This window comes from Theobroma cacao, chromosome 8, assembly GCF_053813885.1.
Source record: "Theobroma cacao isolate CCN51 chromosome 8, ASM5381388v1, whole genome shotgun sequence".
Lineage (NCBI taxonomy): Eukaryota > Viridiplantae > Streptophyta > Magnoliopsida > Malvales > Malvaceae > Theobroma > Theobroma cacao.
The window spans coordinates 5,587,915-5,605,413 of record NC_142646.1 but is presented as its reverse complement, the minus strand read 5'-3'; the positions used below and the strand labels follow the sequence as shown (position 1 = coordinate 5,605,413).

The 17,499-nt window shown below is 33.4% G+C and overlaps 1 protein-coding gene and 1 non-coding gene across 2 annotated transcripts; both read right to left on the bottom strand.

Moving 5' to 3' along the window:
* Positions 1-5,197: 5,197 nt before the first annotated feature.
* LOC18592200 (uncharacterized) lies at positions 5,198-6,052 on the bottom strand. The gene is made up of 3 exons (XR_016027838.1): positions 5,965-6,052; positions 5,774-5,860; positions 5,198-5,407 (listed from the first exon to the last, which is right to left on the bottom strand). It is a non-coding gene; the product is annotated as an uncharacterized LOC18592200 (transcript).
* A 6,809-nt stretch (positions 6,053-12,861) lies between these two features.
* Positions 12,862-14,398, bottom strand: LOC18592199 (senescence-associated family protein, putative (DUF581)). Its single transcript, XM_007018786.3, has 2 exons — positions 13,874-14,398; positions 12,862-13,241 (listed from the first exon to the last, which is right to left on the bottom strand). Exons 1-2 carry the CDS (start codon positions 14,242-14,244, stop codon positions 13,079-13,081), a joined length of 534 nt encoding a protein of 177 aa, XP_007018848.2. The 5' UTR covers positions 14,245-14,398; the 3' UTR covers positions 12,862-13,078.
* Between the last annotated feature and the right edge of the window lie 3,101 nt (positions 14,399-17,499).

Genomic DNA, 17,499 nt, shown 5'->3' with positions numbered 1-17,499 from the left:
TAAATCTATTCAATTTTTTATTAATATGAATTCCATTACAAGTAATCTAATCTATCAAAATCTCAACTCATGCCTTTTTTTTCTTTGTTTCATTTTATCTCTATTTTGAAGTTGTGGTGCGGAATGCATCCTTGTTGTCAATATATTTTGTTAATTAAATGTGATGAGGTGTACAGGTGCAAGATGAATTGGATTATTCATGAAGAAAACGTGTGGGGAGACATTAATTTTGCATGGAGCTTATGGCTGGTGGTTAGGTCCATCCATGCACTCCTTTGTCACTTCTACCTTTCTATGACATCTCTTCATCTTGGGTTATACTCAGCATTTAATCAATACGATAAAAAGCCCACATCGTTAATATATGATTATCAGTTTTTATTCAGAAACTTATATGGAAGAAAATGGATGGTGAGATTGACTAGTTAATCATGGCGTAAACGAAATTATCAAATTATATTAAAATTCTTAAAAGGAGGGTTTGGTGCTTTAAGTTAATTATTCAAGAACTAGTTATTAATTGCTTATATGTATGTAAGTATAAGTTAAGACGAAAGGTAAAATCTAGCTTGAATAATTAACTTCCATGTAGCATGGGATTATAGATATTATGCGTATCATCGGAAAGGATAATGGTGGCTGTTGATATTTCTTGTACGTTCAAGTTTTCCCAAAAAATAAATATTCTTGGATTTCATTGGTGATATGGTCAATGATTCTTGTATTATCGTGTTTATATATTTTAGAATATTTTGATCGATTGTGCCATATGCTCTGGATTATATTCTTTTATGATTTATCATTATGATCTACGGTATAAGTCCTATAATACATTATGAAATTAACAAAAAAAAAATATGGGTCAATATGTTTACCATATTATCAAATATCAAAAGTGAATCATAAGACACATTATAATAGATATCATAATTGAGGGTCCATTTGTTTTGCAGTAAAATATTTGTCAAAAAATGTTTTCAGGACTTACACTTGTTTAGAAAATAGAAATTAATTCCAGATGTAAAACATTTTACGAGTCAACAGGGTTAATCACGAAAAATGTCTTACACTTTTGAAGAGCGTAAGACATTTTTTAGATAACAAAAAAAAGCACTTGTATACTAAGTTTATTAGTATAAATTTGATGAATATTAATATTTAATTTAAAATATTAATATTTAAATTATACAACACTATTAAAATTAAAAAAATATTTTTTTAACGAAACCATTCAATACAATTAATTTTTTTATTTATAAATAGAATAAACTTTACTAATAATTATAATAAAAAATATTTTAATAATCATCATTTGATAAATACACATTTATAATAGGTTTAAATCTTATTAATAATTATAATAAAAAATATTTCAATGATCGATATTTAATGAATATATATTTATAAGTATAGGTTTTGGATATCTTACACAATCAATAAATATTTGTATTTTTATAGTAATGATAAAAAAGTAATAAGATTGAATTTTTTTTTAAATTAGAGTTTATTTTCATTACAGATATATGATTAAATGCTTTGAAAAATATCATTATTGATTTTGCCCATTTTCATTTCCATTCTTAATTGTAATCCCACATAAGTGAAAATCAAATATCAATATTGTTTTGTAATCAACTCCTATTTATTATTTTTAACACAATAACTTCACCATGATGAAAAATAATTTTTATAAAATGATCTAAACAACAAAAAATATTTTCGACAGATTATCTAAACAACAAAAAATGTTAAATTTTTCTGTAAAACATTTTACACAAATTTTTTTTTTCGAACAAATCATTTTTCGATTACCAAACGGACATTTAAAATCATCACACTTATCATGATAAATATACTTTTAATCTCATTACGAATTCTTCTGTACGAAGGTTGATTTGTTTGTTATTATTATTATTGTTTCCATGGCTTGGATTTTCTTAACAGAATTATGCAAGATTTGCTTCGATTTGTGCAGAGTTAACTAAAGTTTTATAAAACAAATAAAAGGTAGCTAGAATATCAATCCTTTAAAGTTTGAAGTGCATTAAAAACTCAATCAATAGATAATATAAACACTTGAAATTGACTCATAATTAAAAGATTCTTTAGCCATTGAAATGTTTCTTAAATTTTAAAAGAAGGAATGAGCAATAAGGCTTGTGCTTTTATTATTTTTGTTTGTTGAAATTCTTCTTGTCTTCAGTGCATTCTTTTTTCTAGCCAATTGCAAGAAATTGATGGCCACCCAATATAAATCCTCCTTAAATATATAAAATGTTAATAATTTACTTTACATTATATGTAACACAGTAATATATATCACTTGCATTGTTACGTGAACAAAGCATAATTTGATGAGTCCACAAATTTCTTTGGAAAAAAACCAACAAGAAGACTTCTTTCAGAAGAAAGTTTCATTATTAAATTTCTTCTGCATTAATTTTGTACATGAAAAATACTAATAATCCAATAGTTTTAATCTATTTTTCTTAAAGGCATATTAATTTTATTGGGAATTAAAGAAAGATGAAAGATAAAATTCCACAAGTAACAGTAAAAAAGAAACAAAGAAGGAACAATTACTAAATAGCATACCTTTTTTACAAAAAGGATACATACATACTTTATACTTTTAAGAGGTATGTGAATAATCTCCGGAGCTCATCTCTCGAGATTACGAGAATAAATAAACTTGTAAGATCTGACTTACAATCTTAAGATATAGATTAATTAATTCAAATTCATTTATGAAAAAACACTATTCTTATTGGTAAAAGAAATGAATGTTAAAACAATCTTTTATCACCATAGCAGGGTTCTAGTTAATGCTAGCACATGTCTGTCACATTTTTCATGTGATTTAAGATCTCCAAACCTCCAACTTATTAAAAAAGTGATAAAAAGAATTTACACCTTTTAAGTTGAGTATTTTAAATAAATAAATACAATAAAAATCACTTCACCGATTGTCAATTGATTTTGAATTGAATATTCGTTTTAAAAATTTAATATAGTATTAAGCAGGTATTTTCTCTTGTTGTTGACCTCATGCAATGAGTTATCTCGTGTTAAATTCATTTTTTTAAAAAAATACTAAAATAATGATAAAAAATTATATTTATTAAATTAAAAATTATTTCTTAAACATATAAATATAACATGGGTTGCTCAAATTTATTATATAACTTAATCCGTAATGATTCTTGACAGTTCTAGTTACAAGTTGCGTGGCCCAATCAAAAGAAGAAAACGAAGTGATGATAAAGCGTTGGTATGGTATGGCCACAAACTATGGCTTTATAATTTCGTGAGGTCTCAAATGCTTAGGAATTAATACCACTGGCGCTGTGTGCCTTTATTAATCAGTGCAACCTACCTCCCATCCCAACACCTACTTCCAAAGTCAAATTCAATATGCTAAGCTGGAAACTACCTTTGCCATCAATCACCTTCACCTTTGTTAAGGGAGGGGACTGGATTTTTCATTTTCTGTTTCTTTGTTCAGATACTTGGACCATATTTGGACATGGGTTGGTTTACCAAACTTCCTTCCTCTTGTGTACTAAAATTCCAGATTTCTGGAGTGGGAATGTACTCGATGTAGTAACTTCATTTATCATCCTTGATTTATGGTTAAGGTTATGAAATCTTGATTGTTAGGATTAATTCCTGAGGGCGTGAAATGCTATTCAGAGCTATGATATACTAGCAGCACATACCAGATGGCAAAGAGTAGCACAATAAATAAATTGACCCAACACACTTTTATAGAGGCCACAATTTTCTTCCCTTCCAACGGTTCAACCCCCAACGCCCTTTCCATGCTTAATGATGAGCCATGAGCATAACAATGACAGAAAACGATGCACTTTTCGTTGACTCTGACTATCGAACTCATAAGAATTTTCTCACCATTCTGAGCAAATACCTGTCATAGCAAATGCTTTTATCTCTTTCATATGGTCCAGTAGGATGGGGGGGGGGGGGGGAACCAAACCACCCTAGTATTTTGTGGGAATTATGAGCATTTTAATAAAAATAAATAAATTACGAGCAACAAGATAAATGTCTTGATCTAATTTTATAAAGTCAAACTATACTTTTTGGAAGAAGTTAATATTGGCATTAACTTTTTTTGAACATTAAAAGACGAATTTATTATATGAATTAGTTCATAAAATCATTTGCCCTTCTACCTACCATTCTTAGACCTATAAAACAGGCCTCGCCTAACCCATTCGAAACCCTTCCTTACACATTATTCCTACACATGCATGTTCTACATCTTTATACGTTCAACCTTTTTCTTGCATGTTTCTCTTATACTACATTGTTATTACTTTTATGAAAGATATTAAATAATAATACGTGGAGAAAAGGTATTGTACAAGAGCTATTTAACCTTTTAGGCAATGCAGACCTTTAGAATGTACCATAGAGGCACATGTTGGGCTATTGTATCCTGGAGGCGACAGGCTAGCGAAATACACATGTCTCAATCTAAACACTGTGGTCATATTTATGGTATGCATATATTTTTGAGTTATTATTAATCTACTATTTTTGGTATATAACCAACATATTTGACATGGGTTGTTAAGCTCTAAGAGAGAAAAGTGATATTATAATATATTTATATCTTTCCAGCATAATGAAGAGCCCAAATTGTTATCAGTCTCAAGGAAAAATACTGTTAATTATGCATCAGAGAAAATCTAGTATAAATTTGCAGTTGGTAAGTAGGCAATAAGTGAACACTGATCAACGCTTGATTCTAAGGGAATATAATTAATTCCATTTTTATATGGCTGGGTGATGATTTATATGTCATATGGTTTAGGGAATTCAAATCGAGGCCAGGGCTTATCAGTTTAGATGAAGCCATTGTCCAAGAAACAACGACCCAGAAAAGCTTGAAGCTCCAGACTTCGTACTCTTATATTGCGATTTATGAGAACAAATAAATAATTACTACTTTCAAACAAAACTGAAAATATTAAAAACGGCAGGAAATTTATAGACAAAAAAGGGAAACGAAGGGAACTTCGTTTGAGTTCAAAACCTAAAAGACAAAGCAATGAGCTACAGCGCTAGAGAAGTAGACACCACTTAAACCTAAGGATCGATCATCCTGCCAAGTTCAAAACTAACTAGCCTAAGAAACAAAGCAAAGAGAAAGGAAATTAGACTGAAACATAAGAGAAAGAAACCATTAGCATGCTAATGACTGCAAAGAAACTAGCTGATAGAGAGTAGGTTCCTGACAGGGCCGGCGCCGGAGCTTGTTTAGCAACGTCATCACCGTCGTCGGTTGATGGTGCTGGGGTAATTGATGTGCCTGGATCGGCAGGCGCCTCTGGTGTGCTGGGGGATGGAGCTCCATCGGATGGTGGTGGTGGAGGGTTAACTGCAGTAGTATAGCAAAGAAAATATGAGTTCTTTTAAACGAAATATTAATCCTTAATATACTACATTTTGATGCAACATATATAGCAGTAATTAATTTAGCTTAATCAAACTTCGTATTCATGTACTCCTACATGTTAAGCCTCAATGTAGTTCTCAGTATGATAAATTTGATTGATTGTCACAATCTCAATCTTTTTTCAGTCTGCAATATTCTCTCCTTGTAATCTTAATAGGAAGAATGTAACCATCATAATCTGATTTTCAAATCCATCAGTTCTAATCATAATGAAAAGTAAAACTGATCAATTAACAGAAAGATGAAAAGTTGAAAATATATGTCGCATGGAGAAGAATGAGCACGTACCGGGAGCTGTATCAGGAGCTGTACCAGGAGCCGCACCAGGAGCTGTACCTGGTGCCGTACCAGGAGCTGTACCAGGAGACAAAGAAACTGCATTGGCATTGGCAACAGTCCATTGTTATCAAAAAAAGTAATAGATTAAAAACATTTTATGATAATGGAAACTTTTAAATAGGTGATCATTTAGTATTTACCGTTACAGTTGCTAATAGGAGGAGCAGAAACCCCACAAGCAGAAGGCAGAGTGGCAGCCCTTTTAAGATCCACGTCGATACCCAATTCAGCACTGCTCTTCAATGCTTCACAAATGCACTTGGGATCAGTATTCAGCACTGTTTCAAAGCCAGAGCAACACGAAGGTGATGGTTTCTTGTCCTTGCTGCCAACGCTCAAGAACGAGACACAATCCACCATGTCATATATGATTGTGGAGCAACCCGCTGAGGGCGATGGAGCTGATGAAGGTGACGTATTGGGCTCTGCCACCGCAAGGCAGGCCACAAAAATGCCAATGGCAATCGCAAATCTCACCATTTTGTTTTCTTGGATTTGAAGAAAGTAGCTTGGAGTCTAAAGATTGAATAGTATGAAATGATCAACAATGACTGAAAAATTCTAACCCTACTAAGCTCTACTGGGTAAGTTTTAAATAAGGATTAGAAGATAAGAAATCTTGGATTTGAAATTTCCCTGTATTTCTCTTGGTAGTTAATATAATATCCGTTTTAAATGGTGATCTTGTTGATTCTTTCCAACCATTATCTCTAAACTAAATTGTTAATTTTGAAAAATGGTTGCAAAGAAGAGAGTGTTTAATCTTAGCTAGAACTTCTGAAAAGAAGATATCTTTTAGATTATAAAAAGAAAAAAGAAAAAATGAAATTGGGCCGACGTTGAAAAGATATTTGATTTGGCTCAACTGAACAATCCTAACAAATATTCATATCGGGCTTGTGTTTTGGATTTGCTTGAATGCTGATCTGCTAGAATGCCATTGGAAACACTTCCCTCTTCTTTCGGTTGCAGCCATTTGTAAGATTCATTTTACCCCGAGGCCTGGCCTATAGACGACTTATGATGGGACAATCTCAATTCTTAGGCCTCATTCAAGCATAAATAAAATATCTCTACCAAGAGGGAGATAGAATTACCCTTCCATATTGAATTGGAGAAATCTTAAAACAAAGGCTTCTTCTACTCCTTGAAAGATTATAAAGGAGCCAAACCCAAGTGGTACAAGTTTAGATAATTGAATTCAATTGAGTAACAAAGAAAATGCAAAATAAGAGCAAAATTACTTTATATATATATATTTTAGATTACACAAATTAGAGATAATCTTCTCTTATTTTACAGATTTTATCTGTGTATCTCAAAATTCGAATAAATAATTTCCAAATTCTAATATCCACACAAGTCTTATAATAAAATGTCACATTGAAGACAAATGCTTTTTTTTTTTTTTTCAATATATGAAAAGTGCAAAAAGGGAAAGCTGGTGAGGCTCAAACTTGTGCAGCAACAAATCCCAAGCTGTAGTTTCCATAACTTTTTCTTTTTCTTTTATTTTATGAGTGGTCATTGTGGACCAATGGCTCAGCTCACCTGTAGTGATTTGGACATATGGGGACAGCAAGTGTCCTGACATGGCTTGGACTGCCCTGTATATAAGACATGGGCCCTGTCATCAAATTTATGGACTTGTATGTTGGCTGGGGCCTCTTTTGTTTTATAGGAACCATCCACCAATTTCAATAAATTTGTTTCAGCTCCTAGCTCCCCGTTTATTTCTCTGTCCTCCAAAATTTTCTCCCTCCGCCAGTTATGCTATGTAACTCTTATTCCACCTATTTACGTAACTCCTCAAGTTGCTTCACCTACCTGATTGTACCCTAACAAATCCTTATTGGCTTCCTACATGCGGGAAACCAAAATCACCACCAAGGTTATTCTGGTTGCGCTTCCATCATTAATAGTATACTATTATTATTATTATTATTATATAAAAAAACAAGGACTTTCAAAGTTGAAATCTCTTCTTTAAAAGACCTCAGTGTGTATAAACTGTTAAGTGTTTAAGGTTTCTTCAGAACTACTTGACCTTGAGATGAGGTGGACCAATACTAGCAGTGTGCAAATTCAAACCTAATTGAAGAACCAATTTGAATCAAATTGAGTTTGATTTTTCGGTTTGTTTAGTTTGGTGTTTAGTTACAACAGTTTAATTAGTTTGGTTTTTTATTGAGAAAATTTGTAATTGAACTAATCGAAGTGAAAAATGCTTTTATAAAGAGGGATAATTTTATTGATTACACAAGTCTTTCTCCACAAAAATTCTAATTTTTATTATAGCTAAGTTAAGGTGTGAATCATGTGGATTTGAACTCAAGCAAGTAAATCAAACGTTATTTGATATCTAATATATATATATATATAATTTTAGCATATTTTTCATAAATTCAAACCGAACCAATCGAAATAGTTCAATTTTTAGTTTTTCAATCATCAATATTTTTCAATTCGATTTCAAATTTAAAAAAATAAATAAATTTTTCGATTTTGAAAAATCTAAAATCGAACAAACCGTTGTAGGCGTCCGCACACCCCTAACCAATACCATGCCCAATTTCCTCTGATGGGCATAACCTAACTGGCTTGAAAAATTAAGTTCAGAGTTAAGGTGAAATTATAGATTCAATCATGGCGGTTAGGTTTGGTCTGTGGCCATTAAAATCCCTACTCAATCATTGTAGGGGGCCAATGAATGGGCATTGGCATTCATAAAAAGAGCCCTCTTGGAGACAAAAGAAAAATAATGAAAGACACTTGAAACCTACTATTAAAGAAAAAGTAAAGACACATACATCGGAACCCTTTTTTTTCATATTTGCGATTTTCTAATCAGGCAGGCTCCTCGATCCCCATCCATTGAAATAATTAGTGGTTTTAAATCCTGAACATCTTCTTTTAAAGTCTCTCAGCGACAAACATTTTTCTTAAGTGTCCCTTTGCTTCGTGATGGGACTCCTTTCTACCTTAGGAAGGGAAACAAATTTGTTAAAACGGTAAGCACCATTTCAAAGTCATTAACATTGATTAGGGCTTGGCTGTGAAGTGGGGAGTCGATGGAACTTTGACGAAACTCTTTAAAACGGGAAAAGTCATTTGGGGATTAGAGGAGTTGCTGTCCGAAATGGTGGGTCGTGTCCAAACAAGTAGGAACCCGAAAACAACAACGCAAAGGAGGGGGGAAAAAACAACCAGAGTTAGACATTGACAATTAACCTTGCAAAATCGTGAGTATTTAGTGATTATTAGGTATGCAAGTTATCAAATATTGTGTGTGGCCATGGACGGCTTGGACTGACACTGGGTTGATGTAAAAATAATGTAACAAAGAGTTGCACCTGTGAGTTGACCTGTGGGGTTGAGCCTCTAGATCCGTTTGGTTGGAAGCGGGGATGGATTCTGCCTTTCTGGCGCCTAGTGGCTAGTTGGCTCGTCTTTGCGAGGCCATCTCCTATCCAAGGGAAGGAAATTATAGAGCAATATGCACCTTGATTCCCAACAACCATATAGCCAAAAAAATGGCTCTCAACAGTTATGTGTTGCATCTCATCATGTAAAAACAAACATCTCTCTTGCATATTTTAAGTGGTTCATTGAATGGGTTTCTCTGGCATTACATCTTGCATTTACCACAATCAATTGATTCAACCATTAAACTGTTGGAAGTAAATTGTAGAACAGCATGTGACATGCATTACACTCTCAATTAAAACCAATTAGTATTTGAGGTAAACCTATGCATGTAGATGTAGTAATTAATGGTTACCTTTCTCTTGCTAAAGATAAGCTTCTAACTAAAAATTAGAACCACGGGTACTTATCTAGTTCTCAACTGGACAAAGGATAGCAAAATCATCTTTAATAAATTCATTATATATATTGAGAATGTTTAGAACATGTAGGCAGGGCAGGAGCATCGGTAATTACAAAAAAAGATTTTACTCCCTCAGTTTCAAAGCCATGAGACTCAGAAGAGACATCTTTTGCTAAAGGACAAAGTACAATCGACAGGGATGGATGGTTATTGAATTTGTGGTCTTCCACTGAGGCATTTGGAATCCATTAATTATCCAACAAATTAAGAATGGATTTCTGCGGCAAACAAACGCGAGATACACCTGTCTCACTTAACCTCGATGAAAAAGAGGATTCGAGAGCTAATCAAGGATCATCAATATTGTACAATATTCATTGTATACCTCGTAGCTGCATTTAAGTACTGAGGCTGCTTGGTACCTGAAGAATTGAAAGCTTGAATTATACCTGCAACGTTTTTAACGATAGTTGAGAATCAGATTGTAGTATTAACAATGCATTTATCAAAACATAAACCTCTATTTGTTTATTGATGCACTATCACCCTCTCGGATTATGGCAACGTAAACGGCTCCAATGGACCATACATAAGCCAAAACCCAAATTAGAAATCTAAAAGTTGAGAAAAGAAATTGTACTATGTTTAACGTATATTTTAATATGAGCACTTGTTTAGGCCATTAATGAGACCGGCAAAATCTGATTATTTATCACAATCAGGGTGGATCAAAACATAGAGAAGGAGGTGGAAAAAGCTCGTGGGATTGGTTAGCTCTGACCCCACTTGACAAATTAGGAATCACTTCGAGTCAGAGACATGGCACACCTGATATATATATATATATTATTTGTTTTTAAGTGCATTGACACCCGTAATTAGCATTTGATTAAGACACATGTCCACTTGCTCAAGTGGTGTTAATTTTTTAAGGAACAAGAATTGCTCCAATGTTTAGAGTAAGTAATTGAGAATAAAGTAACTTTCACTAAAAGTTTGTGTGGGGAAGGTAGACTCAAATAATTTCACCTTTTTTTGTTTTGTTGATTATTGTGTCGCTGGTTTCCTGATTCTCAACACAAGGGGAATTGGTGCAACTTGCGTCCACACTCCCGAAAACCTCTTCAACCAAAGCTATACAAAAACTAAAACCCTATTTCCCAAACCTGTTTTACAATCTCCCAAACCTCGTCCTGTTAAGGAATCAAAGCCGCTCCTATGATGTCTAAGCCTTTAACTTATCAATCGGATTTCAGATACCCCTTGAGAAAATGTGAAGTACGTACTATATTTAATACATTAATTTATCATTATCGTTGAACCCTTATATATACCTAGATGACATAAACAATAGTGCAAGTACCCCGGTGCCCTAAAACTTACTACTATTAATTTAAGCATAATGTACAGACACTAGCAAAACATGAAATAAAGCAAATGTGATGGTTTGCAGCTTGTATGAATGTGATTAAACATACTGGAGTATTAAGTGGTTTATGTTTACAAGGGAAGCCAGAAAAAGCAAAATATATTCCGTAGAAAGCATTAGATATTATTCTATAGCTTTAATTCTCTTCCTCAATTGGCCAATTTGATCGAAACCACTGACCCTTCCAACGAAATTTAGCCATATCTTTCCCACTGGTTCTACCCTTTTTTATGGAGATTTTATAATTTAGGTTAACCGTAACCATTTTTTAGAAGACAAAGAACATCATAGACAGCGTTTTTGTTACATTTTTAATGTATTATTCATACACCTGAATACAAATTTACAATATCAAAACATAAAATGACAATCTTAAAATCTCATTTAATATTTTTAAGAATTATGAGAATTAAAAGCGAATAAGATATATGTACTTTTATTTATATAAAATCGATTGATTTAAATGTTTAAACAATTACAAATTTTATAACTATTAAAGTTTAAGTGGAAACGTGATAGAATTTTGAAAAAAAAAGTGAATGAGGTAATGTATTGTCTCTTTAATTAGTATAAAAAATATTTAGAGTAAAATTATCTAAACAAAAACAAATATAAGCATTTAAAAAGTGTTAACATATTTCATAAATTTTTTTTTTTTAGAAGCCATTTCCACGACACAAAAGAACCCTACGTGGTCCTTTTATGGGTGATTGGTCCCAAGTGGGGAACTTCACTGGGGAGCCATAGGCTACAGCTCACGTATCCTTTTAACCTATCATCATTTCCTCATTTTCATTTTCTTCCTTGGTGTTTTTTTACCTCAAAGAAAATGAAAAATTAGAGAGGTGAAAATCTAGTGGCGTAGATTTCGTCCAAATCACATGGCGGGAGTTAAAATCAGAAAGCCATGTGGAGCCACCAGCTGGGCCCACGTGACAAAGAAATAAGTATGTGGGGACATTTCTAATTCATTCGAGTGGGCCCACATTCACCCCCCCCGTCCGAATCAATCAAAACAACTCCCCGTCCAATATTCCAAATGAATCTCTTGCCTTTGTTTCTTTTTCTCCCCTTTGATTTATTTATTTTTTTTCACTCTGTACTGTGCAATTCGGGACCCACTCCATGCAAAGCTGACTAGGCCACATATTCCCCTTCTTCTCCCAAATTTGCTTTCATGAGCACTAATCATGGTCAATGTCACATTAACGGAATCGTCCTTTTTGGGAATTTAGTTATCAAAATTAAACCAGCTCGGTAATTTCCTTTTTTTTTTTTTTTACTTTTTATTGACTTAAAAATACTAATCACAACAGTCCCAATGTCATTCTCATTGCAATTAAATCTTGGATATTGATTAAGGAGAAAGTCTTTTCTTATTCATTAAGAACCATAATGAGAACAATTTTTTTTTTCTTTCTGGGATCAGTTCTTGCTATAGATATATATATATATATATAAATATATTGAATCATGCTTTGCAATTGCAAACAATTCTTTTAAGCTGGCTCTTCATGAATCAAACCCTATAACACTTAAAAAACCCATTAATTTTTTGACGAAATTAAATTAATTTCATCAAAAAAATCAAGCCAAAAATCCTGTAGAACTTCTATCGAAAATAGTTTTTTATTTAGTAGTGTAACCAATGGAATAAATTGAAGAATACCTTCAAAACCAAATGAATTAAAGATCACAATGACAGAGTGGAGATGTAAGAAATTTTGTGAATCTGCAATTTTTCTTCCATTACCACTGAAAGATAACAAGGGATAAAAATTAGACAATAGGAAGAAGTACAGATTTCCATTTTTTTTGTATAAGGTTTTTTTTTTTTTGGATCCACATAAAATAACATGTCAAAAACTTGCCCCATTAGCATTACAAAGTTAAACTTGGACTCCCCACCCTTATAGCTAGATATATTAATTCCTTTGAGTACCGTGGAATTTTAGAGCTTGGGTAAAATCCTTTTGGGACCACGGGTGATTTATTTCTATACGGCCGCAACGGTCTCGCCTTTGGCGGAGACGCCGGATCTCGCAGCAGAAGAGGCAGCGGCGGCTTGTTTCTTGGATGCAATCGAACATTTCTCCTTTTTCTCGTCTTGGTTCATCTGCTGTTGCCTGCACTCTAGGCTGCAAAATGCAGTATCACCCCTGCAATGAATAAATAGTTCACATGAGTTGATTAATTCCAAAGTTAATCCTATAACAATTAATCAGGAAGAGATATGCATTTGGATTGTCCAACTAATTAACGTATAAAGCTCAGACTTTATTTTATTATAAGCTAGTAAAGATCAGATAAAGATGAATTCTGGGATTTAAATTGGTAAATCATTTTGGTACCATATATACAAGGTTGTAATTGTAAAGGAAAGATGTTAATTTGGAAAGCTGCAAATCCCTCATAAATTATAAGCTTCCAAAAGAAAATTTTGAAAGAGATGAAGAGAAATTGAGAAGAAGACAAGAACTGGGTAAGAGTCCGTGTAAGAAAGTAAACTTGAAATTCCTTGGTATGACAAAACAAAAACATCATTAGCAAAAGAAAAAATCAAAAGGGAAAATAAAACAAAACCTGCCCCATAGGCCATAGCAAATTCTCTTTGAGAAAATGAAACCTAAACAAGAACCAAAAACAGAAGGGTGATGAACTTAATTGACCCCAATAATCAAAACTCAAAACCTCTCAAAAAATTAAACAAAAACCATAAAGATATATAACACAAAAACAAGGAATCCAAAAAAAAAAATTTAAGGCGGCAAACCAGGCAATCGAAAAGTACCTATACATGTAGATATCACGGCCAGGAACAAGGCGACGTCTGCAAAGACCACAAGCCCTTAAGAAGTGGGCGGTTTCTATAAAATCAGCCGAATGCCTTCTATGAGCTCTAGGTGACACCGTCACCAACAACCGTTGATCGAACCCTTCAAGGCCGCTACCACCACCAGCTGCACCACCACCACCATTAGCCTGGATCTGTGGACCCCAAACACCACCAAAGGGGCCAGCAGCCTGTTTTGGGTAGTTGTTTAAAGGGTTGTGTCGATCAGACGGTGGAGCTTCAGCGTTGCTTGTGTTTAGATCAAAAGTGATCTCTTTCATGCTTGTCGTTCTCTTCATTGGTGGCCTTGGCCTCTTCCCTAGCAACATCTTCGTTGTCTTCTTCTTCTTCTTTCTCTGTTTTTTTTCCGTGGATACTCTTCGAAGGTCTCCAAGGGAAACCTTGAGAGAGCTAAGAAGGAGAGAGAGGGGAGAGAGAACTGAAGAAGAAGTGGAGATGGGGGAGATAAAAGAAGAGCCAGAAACCGAGGAATGAATCTAACCCGTTCATTCATTATACAATTATTTTTTTCTCCGGTTTAGGGTGTTTACATCATATCATGGGAAATCCACGTCATACTACGTTACGTTTAATACGTATTTAATTGTCTTTGGGGGTAAATGGTATTCTTCGCTTACCATGCTCTAATTCCCCAATGACAGCAGTCAATTGCTTTGAGTTTTAACCGCCAATTATTTGTTCACACATCAACATGAGGTTTTAATTTTTTTTTATTTTCTTACTTGGGTAGAGAGAGCTTTTGGAGCCTCCTCAATTTAGTAAGTCATCATGTCAGCTGTCCTGACATGAAATAATTTATTGCAGCAATGTTGGAAGAAAAATTATATAAGGAAAGTTATCATTAAATGTCCAAATTAGAAAGCAAACTCACTTTGAGAAAATTATTTTATTTTCTTAGCAAAATCTAAATATTTAAAGATATGATAAAAACATCATCAATTAACTTAATTTGTAGAAGGAGTTGATACATTATTATTCACTCCCAACTCCAAACTCTGGCTTTTCCACTTTTAACTTCTCCCAACTTTTCAAAGGGCAGTTCTTTCATGAAAGTAGAATGGAAGAAGAGCTTAATACTGTATACCCTAATAATGAGACATGAAATCTTCGCAGTACTAAAGACATAAATGTATCACAGGAAGCAAGGTCACCTGCACTGTACCAGCTAAAGTCTAACAGGAGCTCCCCCTCCAAGCACTCTTCCTTGGAAAGGCCCATCTGTTTCAACTTCCAATGCCAGATAGACTTGCTGCTGCCAAAATAGTTCCCTCTCTGCTATCTGTATAGTTTGTCCACAGTCTAGAATTTATTTGAGGACTGGCGAAGTAAATTCTCAATAATTTTTTTTAGTATTGTGTTTTCACTTTTCCCTTTTCCCTTTTCCCTTATATACCTTGTTTGCATTACCCAAAAAAGGTTCTTTTGTTTTTTTTTATTACCACTAGTAGTGTTTTAAGCATAAAATTAAACTATGTTACTAATGTGGCACTTCACATTTGGTGAAAAATGCCTCTGGTGGGGATCATGTTGTTACAATTTCATGATTACAACCTTTTGATGTATTGTCTACATATATTTGAGTGTGATTAGATTTACCATTTCACGATCTCAGAACCATTTTTGATTGTTCATAAATTTGAATGTCAGTCAGGTAGCATTTTTTAGTATAAAGAATTGGCATTATATATGCTTTATTTTATGCTGTTCTTCCTTTTTGGTATTAAATGAGAAAGGAAAAAAATAAAAACAAGTGGTAGCAAATCATGCAACGTTTCAATTGGAACAATGTGCATTTTGTGTATATGGTGTGTGAAAACTAGAGATAAAACAAAATCAGACAGGAATACAATTAGATGCCTCCTCCTTTATTCATTGAGGGAGAAAAAAAAGAGTGGGGTGTGGGGGGAAGGGGAAGAAAACCAGGAGAAAGAAAAAAAAAAGCTACAGATTTTATACATATATATATATAGAGAGAGAGAGAGAGAGAGATAGATAGATAGATAGATAAACAGTGAAAAACCTGAAATCCAGCTAGCTAGACCAGTTATTAGTGGATCTCCCAAGTGATAAGTCCTTGTCTAGACCTTTGCTTGCACTGTGCATCAATGATTTTGGAGGTCGGGCTGAGCCCCGGCCCCCGGGGGTGGGGGGGAGGGGTGTGGTTCTGTCCACTTGCTGCTGGCCATAGTGAGAAAAATATCAAGTGGTTAAATAATAATAATTTCCATGCACATGCAAAAGCTGCTTGTTAAATGTTAATGCCCTAGGAAATCCAAATTAAACCCTAGCGAGTGTATTGTTTGGAATAATGTTTTATAGTACAAGCTCATGGTTAAAAGCTAAAAAGGCAGTTGCTGTGACATATATCTGTGCAAGGCTAAGGTTTTATGACTTATCAGCATCCCTTAAATACTTCTATATTTGGATTATTTATGATCTTTGGTTAAAATTAATATAAATCTTTTGCTGAAGAATTAAGAAATCCCAACTGGGTATACACTTAGCTTATCTTGTATATGTAAGATGTTCAAACGGAGATCTTAGTGGTCCCAAATGCATCATCAATTAGAGATTTTAACTTTAACATTCAGTTCCTTTTTGTCTTTATATTTGCAAATACTTAGAAGTAATGAATAGTTCCTTAGAGTCAATGAAGTTTTGAAGAGAAAGAAAAATAATGCAACTGAATAAATAAAACTATACTACTAGCCACATAAAAATACTCTTAAAGCTCTAAAATTATTCTCTTTTAAACATTATAAAGGACAAATTAAGTGTCTCAACTCTTATGTTTCCATATATTCCAAATGAATGTCTGAAAATTTATTTCTCTAATTTCAAATTAAAGAGTATAATGAATTATATATATGTACATGTGACATTAATAGGAAAAGAAATAAATAAAAAATTCTACTAATTCATCTGTTGTGAGAGCTTTAAGAATCTCACGTTGAATGACTTTGAAAAAGTTCTTGTTCTGAATGTGTGAGAGGTTTTAGAACCAAACATTAAGCAAATAATATTTTCCTGGGTTGAGTAGATATGGGGTACATCATATACATGACTTTGGAATTTTTTACCATTTATTGGAAGAAGAAGAAAAGCGTCAGTCACACCATGATCACGTATAGAATTGGTTGAGAGTGCAACATTATTGAGGGTAAGAAAAACAAGGCTTGTCTTTTTGACTTATTATTTTCCTTTCATAGCAACTAGCTAGGTGGGACAACCTGCAGTTTCTCATTGTTGTGCCCATAATTCAGCTACGAAAGCCTTTTTTATATATATATATATAAAGCTAGCAATATTAAAACAAAGTCTAGGCCTAAATTATGTTTGCTTCCTAGAGTAGCTTCTTAGGGGAAAATATCACACCTACCATGTTTGTTAGCATAGTTCGTGTTGCATGGCTGCATGTGATCAATAACATAATCGTTATTACAATATATGTCAAAGCTAGTACCGTAGTAGGATTACTTACTCTAATTATGCACAAGAAAAATATATCCTTATTAGACTTAAAAATTAGACGGTATCTAAAATTATCCGCAAAAGATTCATAT

What these genes read in the sequence shown, in the direction of transcription:
- LOC18592199 (XM_007018786.3), bottom strand. Translation starts at nt 14,244, where the DNA reads ATGTTGCTAGGGAAGAGGCCAAGGCCACCAATGAAGAGAACGACAAGC. An exon ending in CGTGATATCTACATGTATAG is followed by an intron (nt 13,242 to 13,873) that starts GTACTTTTCGAT and finishes TATTCATTGCAG; the next exon opens with GGGTGATACTGCATTTTGCA.